Here is a 17,876-nt window from a genome sequence, read left to right as displayed (position 1 = left end):
AGCTGCACATTGCTCAGCCTTACATTGCATCCAATAAGCACTCTAAAAGGATAGTGCAAGTACTAAATCAGACTTTCTGTGTCGAACTATAAAGAATGAATCCCTACAGTATGCAGAAGTTTGATGAGTTATATCTCATAAAAATCCATTTGAATGGAATAATGTTCTGATTACAGCTGCTAGATTTTGTATTAGATTTTCTGCTTTGTAAATAGCAGGATTAGATTCTGTGGACTGTAGGTAAACACATACAAGATGAGCGACAATCTGCTTCAGCTAGACTCAAATACTTAATAAGTAATAGATTTTATTTTTATTGTAATATTAATGTGATAACAAACTGCTCAATCACACACTTATATGATAACATCTTTGAAGCTCTAGCTCAAAATGCCAGCTACAGTCATTCTTTGCCTTGTTTTCTCCTCTTCAACCACCATGGAAAAGGACACTTTTTTGTTACAAGTATGTTCCTCTTCTCAACAAGTTCATCTTAATCCTAATAATATACTTCTATCAAGTTATTATTTAAATATACAAAGGTGTCCATTCTTCTGGCTCTGGCTAGAGGATTTAGTGTCTGGGATTAGTTTTTATCATCACAATATAAGTTTGGTGGTCAGTTAGCAAAAGATCTTCTGGGAGGAGTCACTTTAGCCAAATCCACTTGTCACCAACATCTGCATTGTAGCCTTCACTGTATTTCCTTCCAGGAAGCTGAAAGAGAAGAATTCAGTGAACTGATAAGTCATACTATTGTACATGTAGAAAACACTAACTAAAACATTTCTAGTAAATTTGTTTCCTTACAGAAAGCTCAGTTTTTCAGTCAATTTGTTAAGTTTTCTTAAATATTGAAACCCTTAGGCTAATCACTGCACAACAATTTTTTGGTTAAGTCTTGATTCCTGAAAAGTTTTTGGTGATTATGACAGGTACCAACTTGGTATGCTCAAATATGGTTTTGGTTTTACTGCATCACGTAAGAACTATGAGAAATAGACATTTTTATGTTTACTGACAATAAAATATATAGTCAAGTTTACGTTTCGCACAAGCGACTAAATGAAACAGAATTAAAAGTGTTTTGCTCCCGAGTTTCTTTTATATTCAGTGTCTGGTGCATCACGTTGTAGCATCCAACAATAGTCGGCAAGCATTGACGGATTCCAATTGCCCTGGTATCGTTTCTCCATCGTAGCTATGTCTTGATGAAACCTTTCACCGTGCTCGTCACTCACAGCACCGAGATTTGCGGGGAAGAAGTCCAAGTGTGAATGGAGGAAATGAATCTTGAGTGACATATTGCACTTCATTCTCTTGTATGCTTTGAGAAGTTTGTCTACCAGCTGAATGTAGTTTGGGGCTCTGTAATTGCCCAGAAAATTGTCAACAACGTCTTTCAAGGCTTTCCAGCCAATTTTTTCCGGCCCAACTAACAGATCTTCAAATCGCTTGTCACTCATAACATGTCTGATCTGGGGGCCAACAAAAATACCCTCTTTGATCTTGGCATCAGTTATTCTTGGGAACATCTGTCTTAAATAACGAAAACCTTCCCCTTCCTTGTTCATTGCTTTCACAAAATTCTTCATGAGTCCCAGTTTAATGTGAAGAGGAGGCAAAAATATCTTTGTCGGGTCAACAAGCGATTCATGTGCTACATTTTTCTGTCCTGGAACTAACTTTTTACGGAGTGGCCAGTTCTTTCTAGAATAGTGCGACTCTCTGTCTCGGCTGTCCCATTCGCAGATGAAACAGCAGTACTTTGTATAGCCAAGCTGCAGTCCTAGTAACAGAGCAACGACTTTGAGGTCTCCACAGATATTCCAGTTATACCTGGTATACTGGACATACTTTAGTAACATTTCCATATTCTCATATGTTTCTTTCATATGTGCTGCATAGCCAACAGGTACTGAAGGATAAACGTTGCCATTGTGCAACAGAACAGCTTTCAGGCTTAACATTGACGAATCAATGAAAAGACGCCACTCTTCCGGGTTGTGATCACAACCAAAGACCGAGAACAATCCTTCAATGTCACAACAGAAACAGAGACTGTCGACTTGTGCAAAAAATTTGGTTATATCATGATGCCGGTCTCGAAACACAGAAATTTTCGTACCTGGTGATAGCAAACACCATTCCTGCAGTCTCGAACCTAGCAGCTCAGCTTTTGCTTTTGACAGACCCAAATCTCTGACCAAATCGTTCAATTCGGACTGTGTTATCAGATGTGGATCGCCTGATGAGGATGGTTCAAAATCCGGGTCAATGTCACTGTTAGAACCCTGCACTGCTGTTTCTTCATCTGGTTCGTCTAAGGTCCAATCCTCTGGTGGTTTCGGAACTGGAAGACTGTCATCATGTGGCATGGGTCTCATTGCTGAAGGCAGATTAGGATATTCAATTGACTTCTTGTTTTTGGCAGAGAAACCAGACACATTAGTCAAACAGAAATAACAGTCCGTCACATGGTCTTTCTGTTCTCGCCATATCATCGGAACAGCAAATGGCATCGTCTTTCGAGTACCTCTGAGCCAGGCTCTCAGACTAACAGCACATGTCGCACAGCAAATGTGAGGCGCCCATTGCTTGTCTTGATCACCTATTTTGCAGCCAAAATACAGATGATAGGCTTTCTTTACAAGGGCAGTCATCGAACGTCTCTGAGGCGTAAGTGTATATTCCCCACAGATATAGCAGAATGTGTCGCGGCTATTACGACACCGACGAGACATATTGCCCGACACCAAAACGTCTATAGCATCAAGCTTACTTACTGTTATATTGCTACAGCTACTATACTACTATACTGATACTATATACACACACGGACTATCTATATTAACCAAATGAGCAGGATCGGTGTATGGAAGCCACCATTATAGCATGGTGAGACAGCGCAAGCTCGTTCAGACCTGCCCAGACATGCCCAGGATGTCATCTTCCATAAAACAGCTTCCAACCTGGCTAGATTTTATGCATGGACATACCCAGGCGGCACAAACCGTTGTTGATAAGACACTTATGGGAGAAAAAATTGTTTGCATCCAAATATAAGAAAAAATCACGACAAAATTGAAGATTTCTCTGAAATGGTACGTGATGGGTAATTTTTGATGTAATATTCATGATCAGCACCCAAAATTCTATAAGAAACACCCAGCAGTGTTCAGGAAGCAAAAACTTTGTTGTGCAGTGTTATGTTTTACAATAATAAACTGTTATAGTTATAATCACTATCTTTATATCTGAGTTTCAAGGTAAGAATGCATTTTTAATGGGTATAACTAATGGGCAGACTGGATGGACTGTTCAGGTCTTTATCTGTTGTCATTTACTATGTTACTATGTAGAATTTTATTTACTACCAATGTTTGAGCTATTGACTCCTGCAAAAATTGTGATATGTGAGTTAGTAAACATTACTTTTCATCGCTCTTCCTGAGTCCACATCCTGAGTCCTATACTGTCAGCTTCATATGTTATTTTTTCCACTTTTGTGATCTGAGGTCCTTTTATTAAGGTACGCTAAAGATTAGTGCATGCTAAATGCTTAGATGCCCATAGGATATAATGAATGCCTTAGCATTTAGCATGTGCTAATCAGTTACCACACCTTAATAAAAAGACCCTTATATGTCTAGAACAGACTTCCTTGAGTCAGAAGGATGTGTCAATTTTGGAAATATAAATTTTTAAAAGCACTAGTGAAAAAAACGGTACAATTTCATGTAAAAAATCAATAACTAGCTTTAAATTTTGTTTAATATGTTATTTACCTACCTAGAATTTCTAGGAAATTATATAAGCACAAGAGGGTATGTACTCCTCTTTTTATAGGGCTAGATCGTGTACTGATCGGTTTGTGAGCCCTTTGCAACCCGATTTCCCTCCGACCCAATTCACTAACCTCTCCAATGATCCGATCATGATCAGTGCATGCAAATGAGGGGAATTGGCATTCAAAGAAGGAAGAACAGGATTCACTAAACTTACTGACTGGCTGGCCGATCCAAATACAACCATTCCACGCATCAACCACTTCACAAAAAAGGCTGCAGGACAGAGACGGCAAATTACAGACCAGTGAGTCTCACATCCATAGTGAGCAAGCTTATGGAAACACTGATCAAGCAGAAACTTGACACAATCCTGAACGAAGAAAACCTACGTGATCCCCACCAACACGGATTTACCAAGGGCAGGTCCTGCCAATCTAATCTGATTGGCTTCTTTGACTGGGTAACTAGACAACTGGATGCCGGGGAGTCTCTGGACGTGATATATTTGGACTTCAGCAAAGCTTTTGATAGCGTCCCACACCGCAGGTTATTGAACAAGCTGAAATCGCTGGGATTAGGGGACACACTAACTGCATGGGTTAGGGACTGGCTACACGGTAACTTCAAAAGGTAGTGGTTAATGGTACCCCCTCCAAAATGTCAGACGTGACCAGTGGAGTACCACAGGGCTCAGTCTTGGGCCCGATTCTATTCAACTTATTCATAGGTGATATGACCCAAGGGCTTAGAGGAAAAGTATCTTTGTTTGCCGACGACGCCAAACTATGCAACATAGTAGGCAAAAGCATTTTGCCTGACAGTATGACGCAGGACCTACTACTACTGGAACAGTGGTCATCGACTTGGCAGCTATGCTTTAATGCTAAAAAGTGTAAAGTAAAGCACCTGGGTAAGAGAAATCCATGTAGAACTTACACACTAAATGGTGAGACCTTGGCTAGGACCACGGCGGAACGTGATTTAGGGGTGATCATTAGTGATGACACGAAGACTGCCAATCAAGTGGAGAAGGCTTCCTCCAAGGCAAGGCAAATGAAGGGTTGTATCCGTAGGAGTTTTGTCAGCAGGAGACCTGAAGTGATAATGCCACTGTACAGATCCATGGTGAGACCTCATTTGGAGTATTGTGTTCAATTCTGGAGACCACACTACCGGAAAGATGTGCGGCGAATTGAGTCGGTTCAGTGAATGGCCACCAGGATGGTCTCAGGGCTCAGGGATCTCACGTATGAAGAAAGGCTAAATAAATTGCAGCTGTACTCACTAGAGGAACGAAGAGAGAGGGGGGACATGATTGAGACGTTCAAATATGTTACAGGCCGTATCGAGGTGAAAGATGATATCTTCTGTCCTATAGGTCCTTCGACCACCAGAGGGCATCCGCTGAAAATCAGGGGAGGGAAATTTCGTGGTGATTCCAGAAAATACTTCTTCACAGAAAGGGTGGTCGATCATTGGAACAGTCTACCTCTGCAGGTGATTGAGGCCAGCAGCGTGTCAGATTTTAAGAGAAAATGGGATATTCACGTGGGATCTCTAAGGGAGTAAAGACAAGGGGAGTGGGTCATTAGAGTGGGCAGACTTGATGGGCTATAGCCCTTTTCTGCCGTCATATTCTATGTTTCTAAATGGCAGTAGGCAGAAAGACAATCCCACTCAGCAGCAAACATTGGGAAGTAGGCTGAGGAGGATCAAGCTTGAGCTCCTTCAGAGACTCAATGAGAAGATCCATCAAGGCAGGAGACTTGAATAGTCTGAACAGATGGGTCCTCACACTGGTCCGTAGCAGGACTTAGTTCCTGATCTACTTCACACATCTCTAACCTCCAAAATAGACTCCACCTCTCACCCCTCCTCTCCCTCAGCCGGAGTTCTAGCAAAATTCTGCAATGAAAAGGTCACTACCTTACGATGCTCCTTCCCACCTGCAGTCTCCTACAACTCCCTGGTGCTCACTGACTCCAACCCTACTCTAATGGCCTCTAGCACTATCCCAGCCGACAGATCCTGGGCTGCCTTTGAGCACGTATCCGAATCCCTCATCCTTAAACTCTGCCTCAAACTGAAATCTTGCAATTGTTCTTTAGACCCTTTCCCCTCCTACCTCTACGAGGAAATACCCACTCAGGCCATCTCTTCCATTACCAAACTCCTAAACTCCGCCCTACATTCGGGCCTTTTCTCCCTAGAAATGGGCCATATCGCCTTAACCCCTCTATTGAAAAAACCCGACATCGACCCTTCCACACCATCCAGCTATTGCCCAATAGCAAATATCCCTCTCCTAACCAAGATGCTCGAGTCCATCATATCGACCCAACTCTCATCCTATCTCGAGAAATTCTCCATTCTCCTACCTTACCAATATGGCTTTCGCCCCAACTTCAACACCAAATCCCTATTGACCTCCCTAATTTCCAAGGTTCAACAACTTCACTCCCGCAACAAGTTCGCCGTCCTCCTGCAATTCAATCTTTCTGCCGCTTTCGACGTTGTTCACCATGATATTCTAATTTACCAACTCTCCGAGATTGGCATCACCTCTACAGTCCTTGAATGGTTCTCAAAATTCCTTTGTTCCCGATCCTACATTGTCAACATGAATGGCACCTCATCCTCCCCCTGGATACCAATCTGTGGAGTCCCGCAAGGTTCACCTTTATCTCCTATCCTTTTCAACATTTATATGTCCTCTCTAAAACTCCTCCATCTATCCCCCCTTGAAACAATTTACACCTATGCTGATGACATCCTTGTCCTTCTCGAGACCGACTCGAACCTCACTAATCTCTCAGAGAACATATCCTCTTGTATCTCGAACCTCCTATCTTGGGCCCACACCGTCCAAATGAAATTGAATGAATCCAAGACAAAACTACTTTGGCTTGGCCCAAAATTAGTTCAGCTACTCACCTCAATCCCACTATCCTCTGGCTCCACTCTGCAGCTCGAATTCTCCAGCAAGGTCCTGGGCGTCATCATTGATTCTACATTGTCCTTCAATGACCACCTCAACTCCCTGGTAAAAAAAATGCTATTTCAGCCTACACATGCTGAGGAAAGTAAGATCCTGTTTCCATCAAAAACATTTTGTCATTCTCGTCCAATCCATCATCTTCTCCAGACTGGACTATTGCAATTCTATCTTCATAAGCCTAACAAAGAAAAACCTTCACAGACTCCAACGGATTCAAAATGCCGCGGCCAAGCTTATCTTTGCAAAAAGTAAATTCGATCGCGTCTCACCGCTCCTTTTCAAGCTTCACTGGCTTCCGATAATCTCCAGAGTCCACTTCAAATGCATCTGCCTAACTTTCAAGATCCTCCACGGCATCCTTCCTCCATTAATTCCTGTTTCTTGGAACTCCTCAAATCTTAATACCACCAGACCTACCCAAAAATCGAAATTATCCTTCCCCTCATTAAAAGGACATTTTCCTCCCCTTCAGATTCACCGAGCTCTGGAACAACCTTACCTCCCCTCTTCAGAACCTGAGTTCTCTCCAACCCTTCCGTAAACATCTGAAAACCTGGCTTTTCTCAAAAATCTAACACTCCCTCTTCATCTGACATCCTAGCCCTCTAACATTCTTCTTTCCTCCGATCTTCATCTAGCCCTTCCTTGGAGTTCCTTTCTCACCACAATTCCTGTAAACCGTGCCGAGCTCCACGACTATGGAGATGGTGCGGTATACAAACCTAAGGTTTAGTTTAGTTTTAGTTTAGTTTACTTCAAACATCACACGCATCGTCCTTGATAGAGGCCTCATTCTGGGAAAGAGGAAAAAAATCCAGGTCAGCATCCTCAGTTACCCCATCCGACCAACTGTTGGAGTCCAGGGGAGATCCTGGTCATCTCAGCAGAGAAGATGTAAGACCAGAGCAAGGCTGTGTTGCAGTCACTCTCTAGCTGACCCAGAAAACACATTAGCAATGCCGACATAAGCAAGTCACTGTTGTGATGACCGCTAGTATATGTTTATATTAATCCAGCCTCTTGAATGGACAATAATACCCCCTTATGTATATGCAGTCTGGATATTATTTGAAGAATAGAATCTTATGATGGTGTACAAGACGCCTCAGCCCCACCACTCCACCGCAAAAAGAATTTTTATCTCGCGGGAAGCATAGTGTGGTGCTTCATCATTGGCACCACACTATGCTTCCCGCGAGATAAAAATTCTTTTTGCGGTGGAGTGGTGGGGCTGAGGCGTCTTGTACACCATCATAAGATTCTATTCTTCAAATAATATCCAGACTGCATATACATAAGGGGGTATTATCGACATAAGCAAGTCAGGCATAAAGGGCAAAAGGAGGGTTAGAGCGCTTTCTCTTCAATTTGAGGCCATCAGTGCCTTTACTAGGTACTGGTGATGCATTCCAAGACTCCAAGAGGCTAAAATCATCCCCCATCTGTCCCAACAATCTCTTGGCAGCTTTAATAATATGGTCAGAGGCTGAATCCAAGGTCCTCGCCTCCCCATTTTGCAAGGCGGAATATTGTGACAAAACGGACGTCTTTCCCAAGGTTTGCCACAGGGAAATTAAGGAAAGTATATAAACCCCAGTGCAGAAGAGCTGACCAGGTCAGTGCCCAGGACAATAAATTAGCTGACTACCTGGTGAGTGACAATGAAATGGAAATAGAACAGGAAGGCTTAGACTTACCTGAAGCAGTCCCAAAGCCAGGCAGGAAGAAGCTGCCTTGCTATTGGCCATTGCCTGTAAGGCAGAAAGCTCACAAGCAGTTTCCCCTCAGAGAAACGGCATGGGCTGAGGAAGGAATTCCCTTCCCCCATCCAAAGCCAAGGGGGAGTGGTTCTTCCCCTCAGCTTAAAGCCAGGCTCGTTAGAGAGCAGAGGGAGGAAGGAGGAAGAGCAGAACGAGGCTTGGCAGTAGAGCAGAGGCAGGACAGGGCTGAGCAGTTCCTCAGCACTGACTGGGAAATGACGGAGGAACAGGCTGGTAATTTGGCCACTGAATTCCTTTCCCCAGAGCCCATGGTATGGGAAGAAAGTGGGGCTATACTGGAAAGCTGTTCAGAGGAAATGGAGAGCTGAATATCCTGGGAAAGGTCTGTGAACAGAGGTTTTGTCTTGGCTGTATTTCTCTGCTTGCTCTGTGAACTAATGACTGTGGGAGTTACCAGGGAAATAATCCTGTATTGCGATTTTACATGCTGTTTTGCTGGAGTTTGGAAAGGCTACAGTAATCTCCTCTTCAGGTTATGTTCACAGCTGAACCAAAAACCAGGGTGTAATGCTGGCTAGTTTAAAGCCCAGAATTTCCTGACTTCCACACTCCGTGGAAGTGCCCAGCTGTTAAGATAGTGCCTTAGCAACTAACTAATTCAATTAGTCTGCCTGTCTCGTAGGAAGAAGGAAATTAACCCTCTCAGGGAAAAGCCTGCTCGGGACTAGGGAGAAAGTTCAACCCAGCTAGAGAGAGTGAATGCACTGCAGGACAGCACAACATATTCCTCAGTCAGGAACAGGAATGCCTCTTCTGTCAAAGCTACAGGAGAAAGTTATTTGTGTTAACTGTTTCACTGCCTAGCCTCAGGGCATATTAAGGACTGTATGTGTTTTACCAATCAAGTCCAGAGCTGCTTACTGGGTGACTAAGAGTGAAATGAACTTTTTCTGTTGTTTTTGTATGAGGTGCATGCTCCCAGGAAAACTCGGAGCGGCACAGTAATTCCACGGCCGGTGGCCGAATAAAAGCTTATGTTTTCACCAAGGCCATTCTGACAGTGTGATTTTTTTCAAAATCCTTGGAGAATAAGCTTAGTGGGGCATTTGCCAGCGACTACCAACTTGAAAGGTGACCCTAATTCTAAAGGGACCATGCCAGTAGCAAGCTTCATGTCACTACCCGACGGCTCAAGGTGTTCTCAGAGAGCGAGGGTGTGACAATATGCAGAGCAAAGGCGCTCTTCTGATGCCCAACCGGCACAAACTTCACATGCATTCATGATATTGGAGCTTGAGGACTCCATCTCTGGATGTTAAAATCCAAAATGAGGCTTTTTTAAGGAAGTCTAAGAATTTTGAATTCAAAGTGGGAAAAATCCAAGATGGCAACCACCAGAATTTCCTGCTGAAAAAACAGCTATAACTCCACTGGAGAACAGCCAAAACTATCAATTTTAGGATTTCTAGGGTGGGGGGAACAAGGATACAATAAAATATAACCACAAAAATAGCCCCCCATCCCCACCCTGGAACTGCCCTGAGGGCTGTAACAGACCAGATGCTGGGAAAGAATGATGCAGTCTGCCTCAGCTACTCTAAGGATAGCTAGAAACTTGAGAGAACCTTTGCCACCAGGAAAGCTGCTTCTTTTGAATCTTCAGCTGTCAGTCAGGCCGCTGCTGGACTCTAAACGCCATGAGGAAGAGGAGAGGAAAATACAGCCAACACTGTGTGTGTTCCAGGGAAGGGGCCTTAGGTGTCTGAGCCAATCAGGGACTTAGGCCCCTCCCCGTGCATCCCAGGATGCACCAGGAAGCGGAAGGCCCACCATTTTGGAGTGGTAGGTCTGTGAGTAAAAAGAATTGGGTATCCCTCCTGCTGTCATCTTAATGTAGAGGTACAGGGGTGGTTTGAGGAGTATGTGGGGTGGTTTGGGGGGCCTGGGAGGCATCCAGTTGGCAGGATTGAGTTGGCATCCCTCCTGATGATTTTTTATAAAGTGGGGAAGGGGAGGGGAAGGGTCAGTTCAGAGGGGTGTTGAGGCATCAGGAAGAAGTGGACATCCCTCCTGCCTCTATTTTGTTCCAAAGGTTGTCAGGGAGGTATCATGGCTCGCATTTTTTTTTATTGCGACAGATGTAGTGCATATGTAATACATGCACATCATCTGTGCCAGTAAAAAACATTTTTTTAATGCCTCAAACAGCTGAGTGGCAAAGAGGCTGTTTTTCTGCCACTTAGCTGTTCCACTTCCCCAAACAAGCTCTGCACATGAGCCAGTTTCTAAGCGAGCGATCGGATGAGATTACAACTGCCCTCCGCAAAACTCATTTGTATGAGAAACTGTTTGAACATCATCACTGAAGGTGGAGGCTCCTCCAACATGGGAGCTTCCCTGGGCTCCTGCTTCATCTAGGTCAGCCAACTCTCTAAATGTTGAAGAGCTGTAGTGCCCCGCCCAGCCCTGCGCAGGGAAAGGGCTTTCTGCAGCTCAGGCTGCCTTCCAACCTGTTTGGTTAGCAATTTTAAGCAGGGAGTTAAAGGGACCAAACCTGTTTTCTCAGAGCTATGTTCTAAGTTCTGCCTGAACTCAGCCTGAGCTTTATAATCCTGTTCCTGTACTGTAGGGACATAATGATCGGCCCTAACTAGTTTCACAGGGTGATTTCTAGGGTTCCTGACTGGCACACGATTGGAACAGGAGTCGGGCTTGTGACAAACTGAAGAGGATGGATGCGAGCTCTTGCCCATGGATCACAACTATGGTCACCCCCATGAGACCCAATACCTGAAGATTCTGCCAGTCCACTGGGGCTGGAGCCACAAACATGTCCTGAACTGCACTCTGAAGCTTGAGCTTCCTGGATTCCGTCAGAAACACTTGGTTCCTGCCCGCATGGAACCGGACTCCCATGTACTTCGAAACTTGCAGTGGCTCGAAGTGACTCGTCTTGAGATGGATCACCCAGCCAAGGCTGTCCAGCAGTCACCGGTTGGCAGACCGCCAATGGCCTTCCACCAAAAAGGGAGCTCTGATCAACCAATCATCGAGGTACTGATGGACCAGCACATCCAGCGAGGGCAGATGGACAGCCACCACCATGACTGTGATGAATGATCTGGGCACCGACACCAACCCGACGGGCAGCACTGTGAACTGGAAGTGTCTCCCGAGAACATGAAACCTCAGGAACCTCCGATGATCCGAAAAAAACAAACAAAAAAAAATTGAGATGTGGAGGTACGTTTTTGAGAGGTCCAAGGAAGCTAAAAACTCTCCAGGCGCCACTGCTGCCACCACTGAACACATTGTTTCCAGCCAGAAACACGGAACTCACAGGAAGGTATTCACTGCCTTCAGGTCCAGAATTGGTCAGCAATCTTCAGAGTCCTTCATTGGCATGATGAAGTAAATTGCGTAGCTCCCTGGTGCCCCAGTCTCCCTTTCAGACAGGCTCTATAGCCACCTGATCCAGCAACCTGCTCACTGTGGCTCGCACCTGGCTGGCCCTGTCTGGAATTCCCATAGGAGGGGACAGGAAGAATTACGGCAGAGACCGGAAAAACTGTAGTCAAAGGCCTCCCTGAACACGATGAGGACTCACTGGGCCAAGATAACCATTTGCCATTCCAGAAGGAAGGCCGAAAGCCGCCCCTCAAACTGGGGGGAAGGGCTCGCCATAGAACTGGCATCATATTTTTCTCTAGGGAGGGGCATGAAGGCTGGGAGTAGGAAAAATGTTGGCGCACTGCACCTCCAAAGCAAGGACTGGAGGGAGCTCTGAAATACTGTCCCGAGGGTCTGGCGAACTGAGAAGTGCGCCGGCAAGGACGAAAATCCAGCAGTCCCACATCCCTGGTCAGATGAGGTCTAGAGCCAGGTAGCACAGACCTGAATACTGGTCATAAGGTCATCCAAACCCTGGCCAAACAGGAGCAAATCCTTAAAAGGGAACCTGCTCAACGGAGACTTTAGCTGAAGTAGCACCCGACCACTGGTGAATCCAAGTCATTTGCCGAGCGGAGCCTGAAGAAGCTCCCAGCTAAGTGGCCGCCGCAGCTCACCCTCCCGCCGTAGTGGAAACAGAAAGACGCTGGAGATCAAAATGCAATCGTTAGTCCTGAACATCCTGCAGGACAATCCTCCATCTGAGGAAAAAGAGGTACGCTTGGTGACCTGAGCCACAGCTGAATCCACCATCAGAGACCTGTCTCTAATTGAAATCCGATGCCATGGGATACAACTTTACCAAGTCCAAGGAAAAGAGAACCCTCCATGGACTCCCAGTCCTCTAACAGCACTTCCGCCAAAACCACATTGCAGCAAGGAGGAGGACAGCAGAGGTTCAGAACTCCGAACTGTACATTCTGTTGGAAGTGCATGGTCTGAAACCAGGTTCCATGTTCATAGTGACCCAAAAATAAAGACAAGCAGGCAGCTAGTCTTGAAGATCCTGCACACCACCTGCCGATCCGCAAGGTCTCAGAACCCAATGGTCTGGGTAGCACTCAGATCCGCTAAGTTAGCCACCTCTGCTGATTCTGCCGAAGAAACAGGCGACAGCAACGGCACAGACACCAAAGCAGAAGCAAGGACGGGGACGAGCCGCCTGCTTTCTGGTACCCCCAGTAAAGGAAGAAATCATCATGCTGGCATCCGAAGGTGGAACAGACTGTTGTACTGGAGTCCCATCATGAACAACATTCAAAATATCTTGCATCATTCACCGCATACTTTATGGAAACTTTGCAGCCCCACTCATCCAGCTCTTCTCAATAGCATGGTCTACTTCCTTCAGAATCCTCAACCGGATGCTACTAAATCTCCCATCCACTAAAGATCTTCACTATAAACGAGTTTTCCACTCCATGCTCACCTTTCTAGGAGTCAAAACTTGGAATGGCCTTACAGAAAGGACCAGAACTGAACCTTACCACATCATCTTCTGAAGAAAACTGAAAACCCATCTGTTCGATACTTAATCTCCTTTAATACTTAATACTTCGATACTTAATCTCCTCTCTCTCCCTTTCCCCTTCCTCTCCCTCCTACTTATCCATCTGATCTCGCTTCCTCCTCTTTCTCTATCCTCTTACCTCTCTTTACAGTCGCCTTGAGCCTGTATATGTATGAGCAATGCAGAAATAGAAGATTAGATTAGAAACAGGCAAAGCCCCTTTTACTCCTTTTTGTTGTTTTTTTTACAGTCAGATACCTCAGAGTCCCAAATTCTGAGGAAAAACAGTCACCGGCGGCCGGAACCGCTCTGTGCATCTCAGATCTCACAGGATTAGCAGACTGAGGAGACTTTTTCCTGGAACTGCGCTTGCGTTTCACAAAAACGCCATCCACGCCCAGTTTAGGTGCCCCGGATGCAGCAATCGCGACTCTGGTGGAATTAAAGGGCATTAGGGCTTCTCAGGAGGAGGATCCACACACGTCTCACCCCCCCCTTGTGGCTCGCGGTGCACGGGATACACGGCTGCGAATCCGGTCACCATCTGCCGCATTTAAGGCATGAATCCATGCCAATCTGTCCTGAGGTGGCCATCTGTGAAATTTGGAGCGAAAACGAAGCTTCTAAGCCCAAAAAATATACTTTATAAAACTTTGAAGAAAATTCAAGATGGCCACCGCAGGTGCCGATTTTGCTGAAAAAAAGCAAGAAAATGCATAAAACAGCAATTTTAGGATTTTACAGATGGGGGGGGGGGCCACCAGGGCATGCAGGGAAACCCCCCAAACCCCGATTTGAGCACCCCCAAAATTGGCAAATTTTGTGACTCACAAGACACAACAGAGACGTGTTGCAATGCATTTCAATGGCAGCCAGCAATACACAATGCAAGCATAGGGAGATCAGTACCTCAGGAGCTGATTAAACTGGACTTTTCAGGTCTTCTGATTGCCTCACCTTCCCTGTCACCTCAGATCATGACCACCAGGACACCTTAGGGAAATCAGGGAAGACACGCGGTGCGGTTCCGATCCCGGCGTACCTCCTCAGAACCGCAGTAGCCTGAGCTCTACCCCTTTGCGGATGAACCAGGGGAGAGATGGCTCCCAATCCTGGAGACCCGATCCAATCTGCAGGCTGTCCAAAGGGCTTACTGCAGTTTCAGGTTTACAGAGGATCCTCCAGAAGCAGACCAACTTTAAAATGTCTGCGATCTCCCGCCGAAGGATCACTTGCAGATTTGATCTGCAGCACGTAGGCAAACCCTTGATACCAAAGAAAATAAAAGACTAGGAATTGAGAAATAAAATAAATAATTGAGAAATAATACTAGAAGTTCTCAGCAGGGCTGCAGAAACAAACTGAACTTCAAGGGGAGTGGCCGCACAGGTGACCTCGCAGAGGGGGTTGGTTTTATTTTTACGTTCTGCAGCCGCTAGTTCAGCCTTCAGAGGGATTGTACAAGAAGGACCCATGGGAGGGCAGAAAGGAAGAGAGCTGGGATAATAAGATGCTAGGAGATGTAAAGAAAGGGACAGGGAGTTATAGCCTGACCAGAGGAGAGAGGAAGGGGGATTCTGAAAGTGGTGAGCCTTGTGGATGAGGTCAAAAGGGAGATGACAAGATGAGTGAGAGAGCAGTGAGTAAGCGGTAGAAATGTGACAATGGGGAGTAGATAGAAGAAAATAGGAGGCTGGGAAAGGAGATGGGACTGAGAGAAGATAGAAAAACAAAACATCCAAACAAGGTAGAAAAAATTGTTTTATTTTGAATTTATTAACTGGAATATGTTAACCTTGGGATAAGTGCATCACAATTATTCTTGTGTTCAGTGGTGTAGTCATATACAGCTTATTTGGGGGAGGGACTGAAGCCCAAAATTAGTGGATGGGCACCAAAGTTTCTCCCTGCCTGAGTGCAATTTATAAATACTTGAGCTAGTGGGGATTCTCAAACCCTGCCAACTGAAGACATCTTCCTCCAGTCCGGCAACTCAAAATCTCCAAGCTTTGCAGTCAATGGCAGCATCCTCAAGTTGCCACTGCTTTCATGCATGCATGAAAGCCAAGGAGGGAGGGGGCAGGGAGGAGGGAAGGCAGCAGCTCTGCATATTGCTGCCAGCTGCAGAACTTAGGAAGTTGGAGGAGGAGGAGGTGGCCGTCAGTTGGTGAGGCTTGGGGATCCCTACTAGCTACAGCAGGGGAGATGTTCATTTTGAGGGAGACTAAGCTCAAAGTGGGAGGCCCAAAAAAGCAGTAATATTTACCCTGACTGAACGATCCTCCACATGTGCTGCTGACAGATGATTCAGCATCCGCGCTCTGATGAGGCTCACTGTAGCTGTAATAGAAGTGAATGAGAGAATCAGGAACGCACATCCCTGCTCATCAGAGTGGGGATGCGGAAGCCTGTGGCTGCTTCCACTGTCAGCGATGCACGTGAAGGATCACTCAGTCAGGGTAAATATTACTGCTTTTTTGGGTTCCTCTCCACAGTGTCCCTTTAATGAAGGTTTATTATTAGATATGTACATCTTCTATATTAGTGATTGCAAATTTGGGACCTGCTCAACCTTTTTTTTGCTCATCAGCTAGTGTTAGTGCGGCCCCAGAAATTTTGGGGGGGCCAAGTGTGGCCCAGGGAAACCAAAAGGTTGGGACACCCCTGGTTTACACAATGTTAATGCAAATCAAGAATGGGAAAGGAGGGAAGTCAGTGTGCCCTCCTGACATGCTTGGGTCAGCCTGGAATTTGGTACATTCCCCCTCTTCAAGATATGTACTCACCGATCTGTACTGGTAATATGCCTGATAATACTCATGGGCTCCAACGGTCACTTCAGGGATGAAGTGAGGAATAATCATTAGATCAGCTACTTTCTGCTTGTCTTCAACACTAAAGATAACAGAAAAAAGGCAGCAGTGGTTTTGCTTATTTTAGATGGATATGCTACCCTTTACTCACCATTCCCCCAAACCACCCCCCTAAAACCCAAACGTCAACTTCGCAATTAGAAGGTACGTAAAGTACCCATTTTCTGCTTATAAATCGCAGAGAACAAAAAGATTTAACAACTATCGTGTTTCCCTGAAAATAAGACCTACCCCGAAAATAAGCCCTAGCATGATTTTCGGGGTAGGTCTTAATATAAGCCCTACCCACGAAAATAAGCCCTAGTCGCCGGCAGCAGCACTTCCCCGGCCAACCCTTCCATCCAAATCCCGACCGCGAGACCAAAATACCTGATAACAAATGGAAGCGTCGGCAGCACAAGCTGCATCACGGCCTGCCCTTCTTACGCCCAACCGTTCCATGCCGTGTTGCTGACATCATCAGTGATGCAGCAGAACGCCCAGACGTGAGAAGGGCTGGATGCGATGCAGCCTGTGATGCCATTTGTTACCAGGTATTTCGGTCTCACGGTCGGGGTTTGGCTGGGAGGGACAGATGAAAGAGTCAGCGGGGGGCGGGGGAGGGAGTGCACCGTGGCGGCGGCAGGATGGGAAGGATAGAAAGATGCTGCACAGGGGGATGGGAAGAAAGGAGGGATAGAAGCTTCAAGGGTTCTGCTGCACAAGGAATGGGAGGGAAGGATGGGAGGGATAGAAGCTGCAAGGGTTCTGGTTGCACAAGGGAGGGATAGAAGCTGCAAGGGTTCTGCTGCACAAGGGAATAGAAGCTGCAAGGGTTCTGCTGCACAGGGGAATGGAGGGAGGATAGAAAGATACTACACAAGGGGATAGGTGAGCGGGGAGGAAAGATGTTGCACATGTGGGGGAGAGAAAGGAAATAGGAAGAACTGGGGTGGAGGAGAGGAAGGGAGAGATGATCAATGTATATGAAAAAAAAACCTAGTACATTTTTTGGGCCCCAAATTAATATAAGACAGTGCCTTATTTTTGTGTAAACACAGGAAACTAAACATTAGCTGTTTAATAAAGCTGAAAGTGGATGTACAGCAGTCCACAGACAATTTCCAGCAGCTCTGTACAAAAACTACACCATACTACTGTGCAAAGGTAGTAGACACTTATCCTGAAAGGCTTATGGCTCTATTTGCTGCAAACATGGCTTCCTACAAATACTGAATCAGTTAGTGTGGAGATTTTTATAATCATGACTTTCTAGTTTCTTTGTTCTTAAATTACTTTTTGATCATTTCTATAATTTTTCTTTCACACTGAAAGTGTAGAATATGTTGCAGAGATCAGTGAACAAACTCCTACTTCAATGCATTTTGAAATGTTCATTTTAGACAGCAGAATGATAAAAATACTCAAGGGTATTTGGTGTGAAGTATTCAGCTAAAAAGTACCCATATGACTCTTATTTATGTACAATATGTAATTCACTGTCCAATTTACTTGCTCCCAGAGGATAACAATACAAACATACACAAAACAATA

General features: G+C 45.4%; 1 protein-coding gene across 1 annotated transcript in view; it reads right to left on the bottom strand.

Annotated features, from left to right (window-relative positions):
• Positions 1-287: 287 nt before the first annotated feature.
• NDUFA10 (NADH:ubiquinone oxidoreductase subunit A10) overlaps positions 288-17,876 on the bottom strand; it is a 367,340-nt gene continuing 349,751 nt past the window's right edge. Inside the window, exons 9-10 of the mRNA XM_033944949.1 lie at positions 16,257-16,365; positions 288-717 (exon numbers count right to left, since the gene is read on the bottom strand). Coding sequence (XP_033800840.1) covers positions 649-717; positions 16,257-16,365 — 178 coding nt within the window. The 3' untranslated portion in view covers positions 288-648. The remainder of the gene's footprint in view (positions 718-16,256; positions 16,366-17,876) is intronic.

Source organism: Geotrypetes seraphini, chromosome 5 (genome assembly GCF_902459505.1).
Source record: "Geotrypetes seraphini chromosome 5, aGeoSer1.1, whole genome shotgun sequence".
In the NCBI taxonomy this organism is placed as follows: Eukaryota; Metazoa; Chordata; class Amphibia; order Gymnophiona; family Dermophiidae; genus Geotrypetes; species Geotrypetes seraphini.
This window is presented reverse-complemented; position numbering and strand designations above follow the sequence as displayed.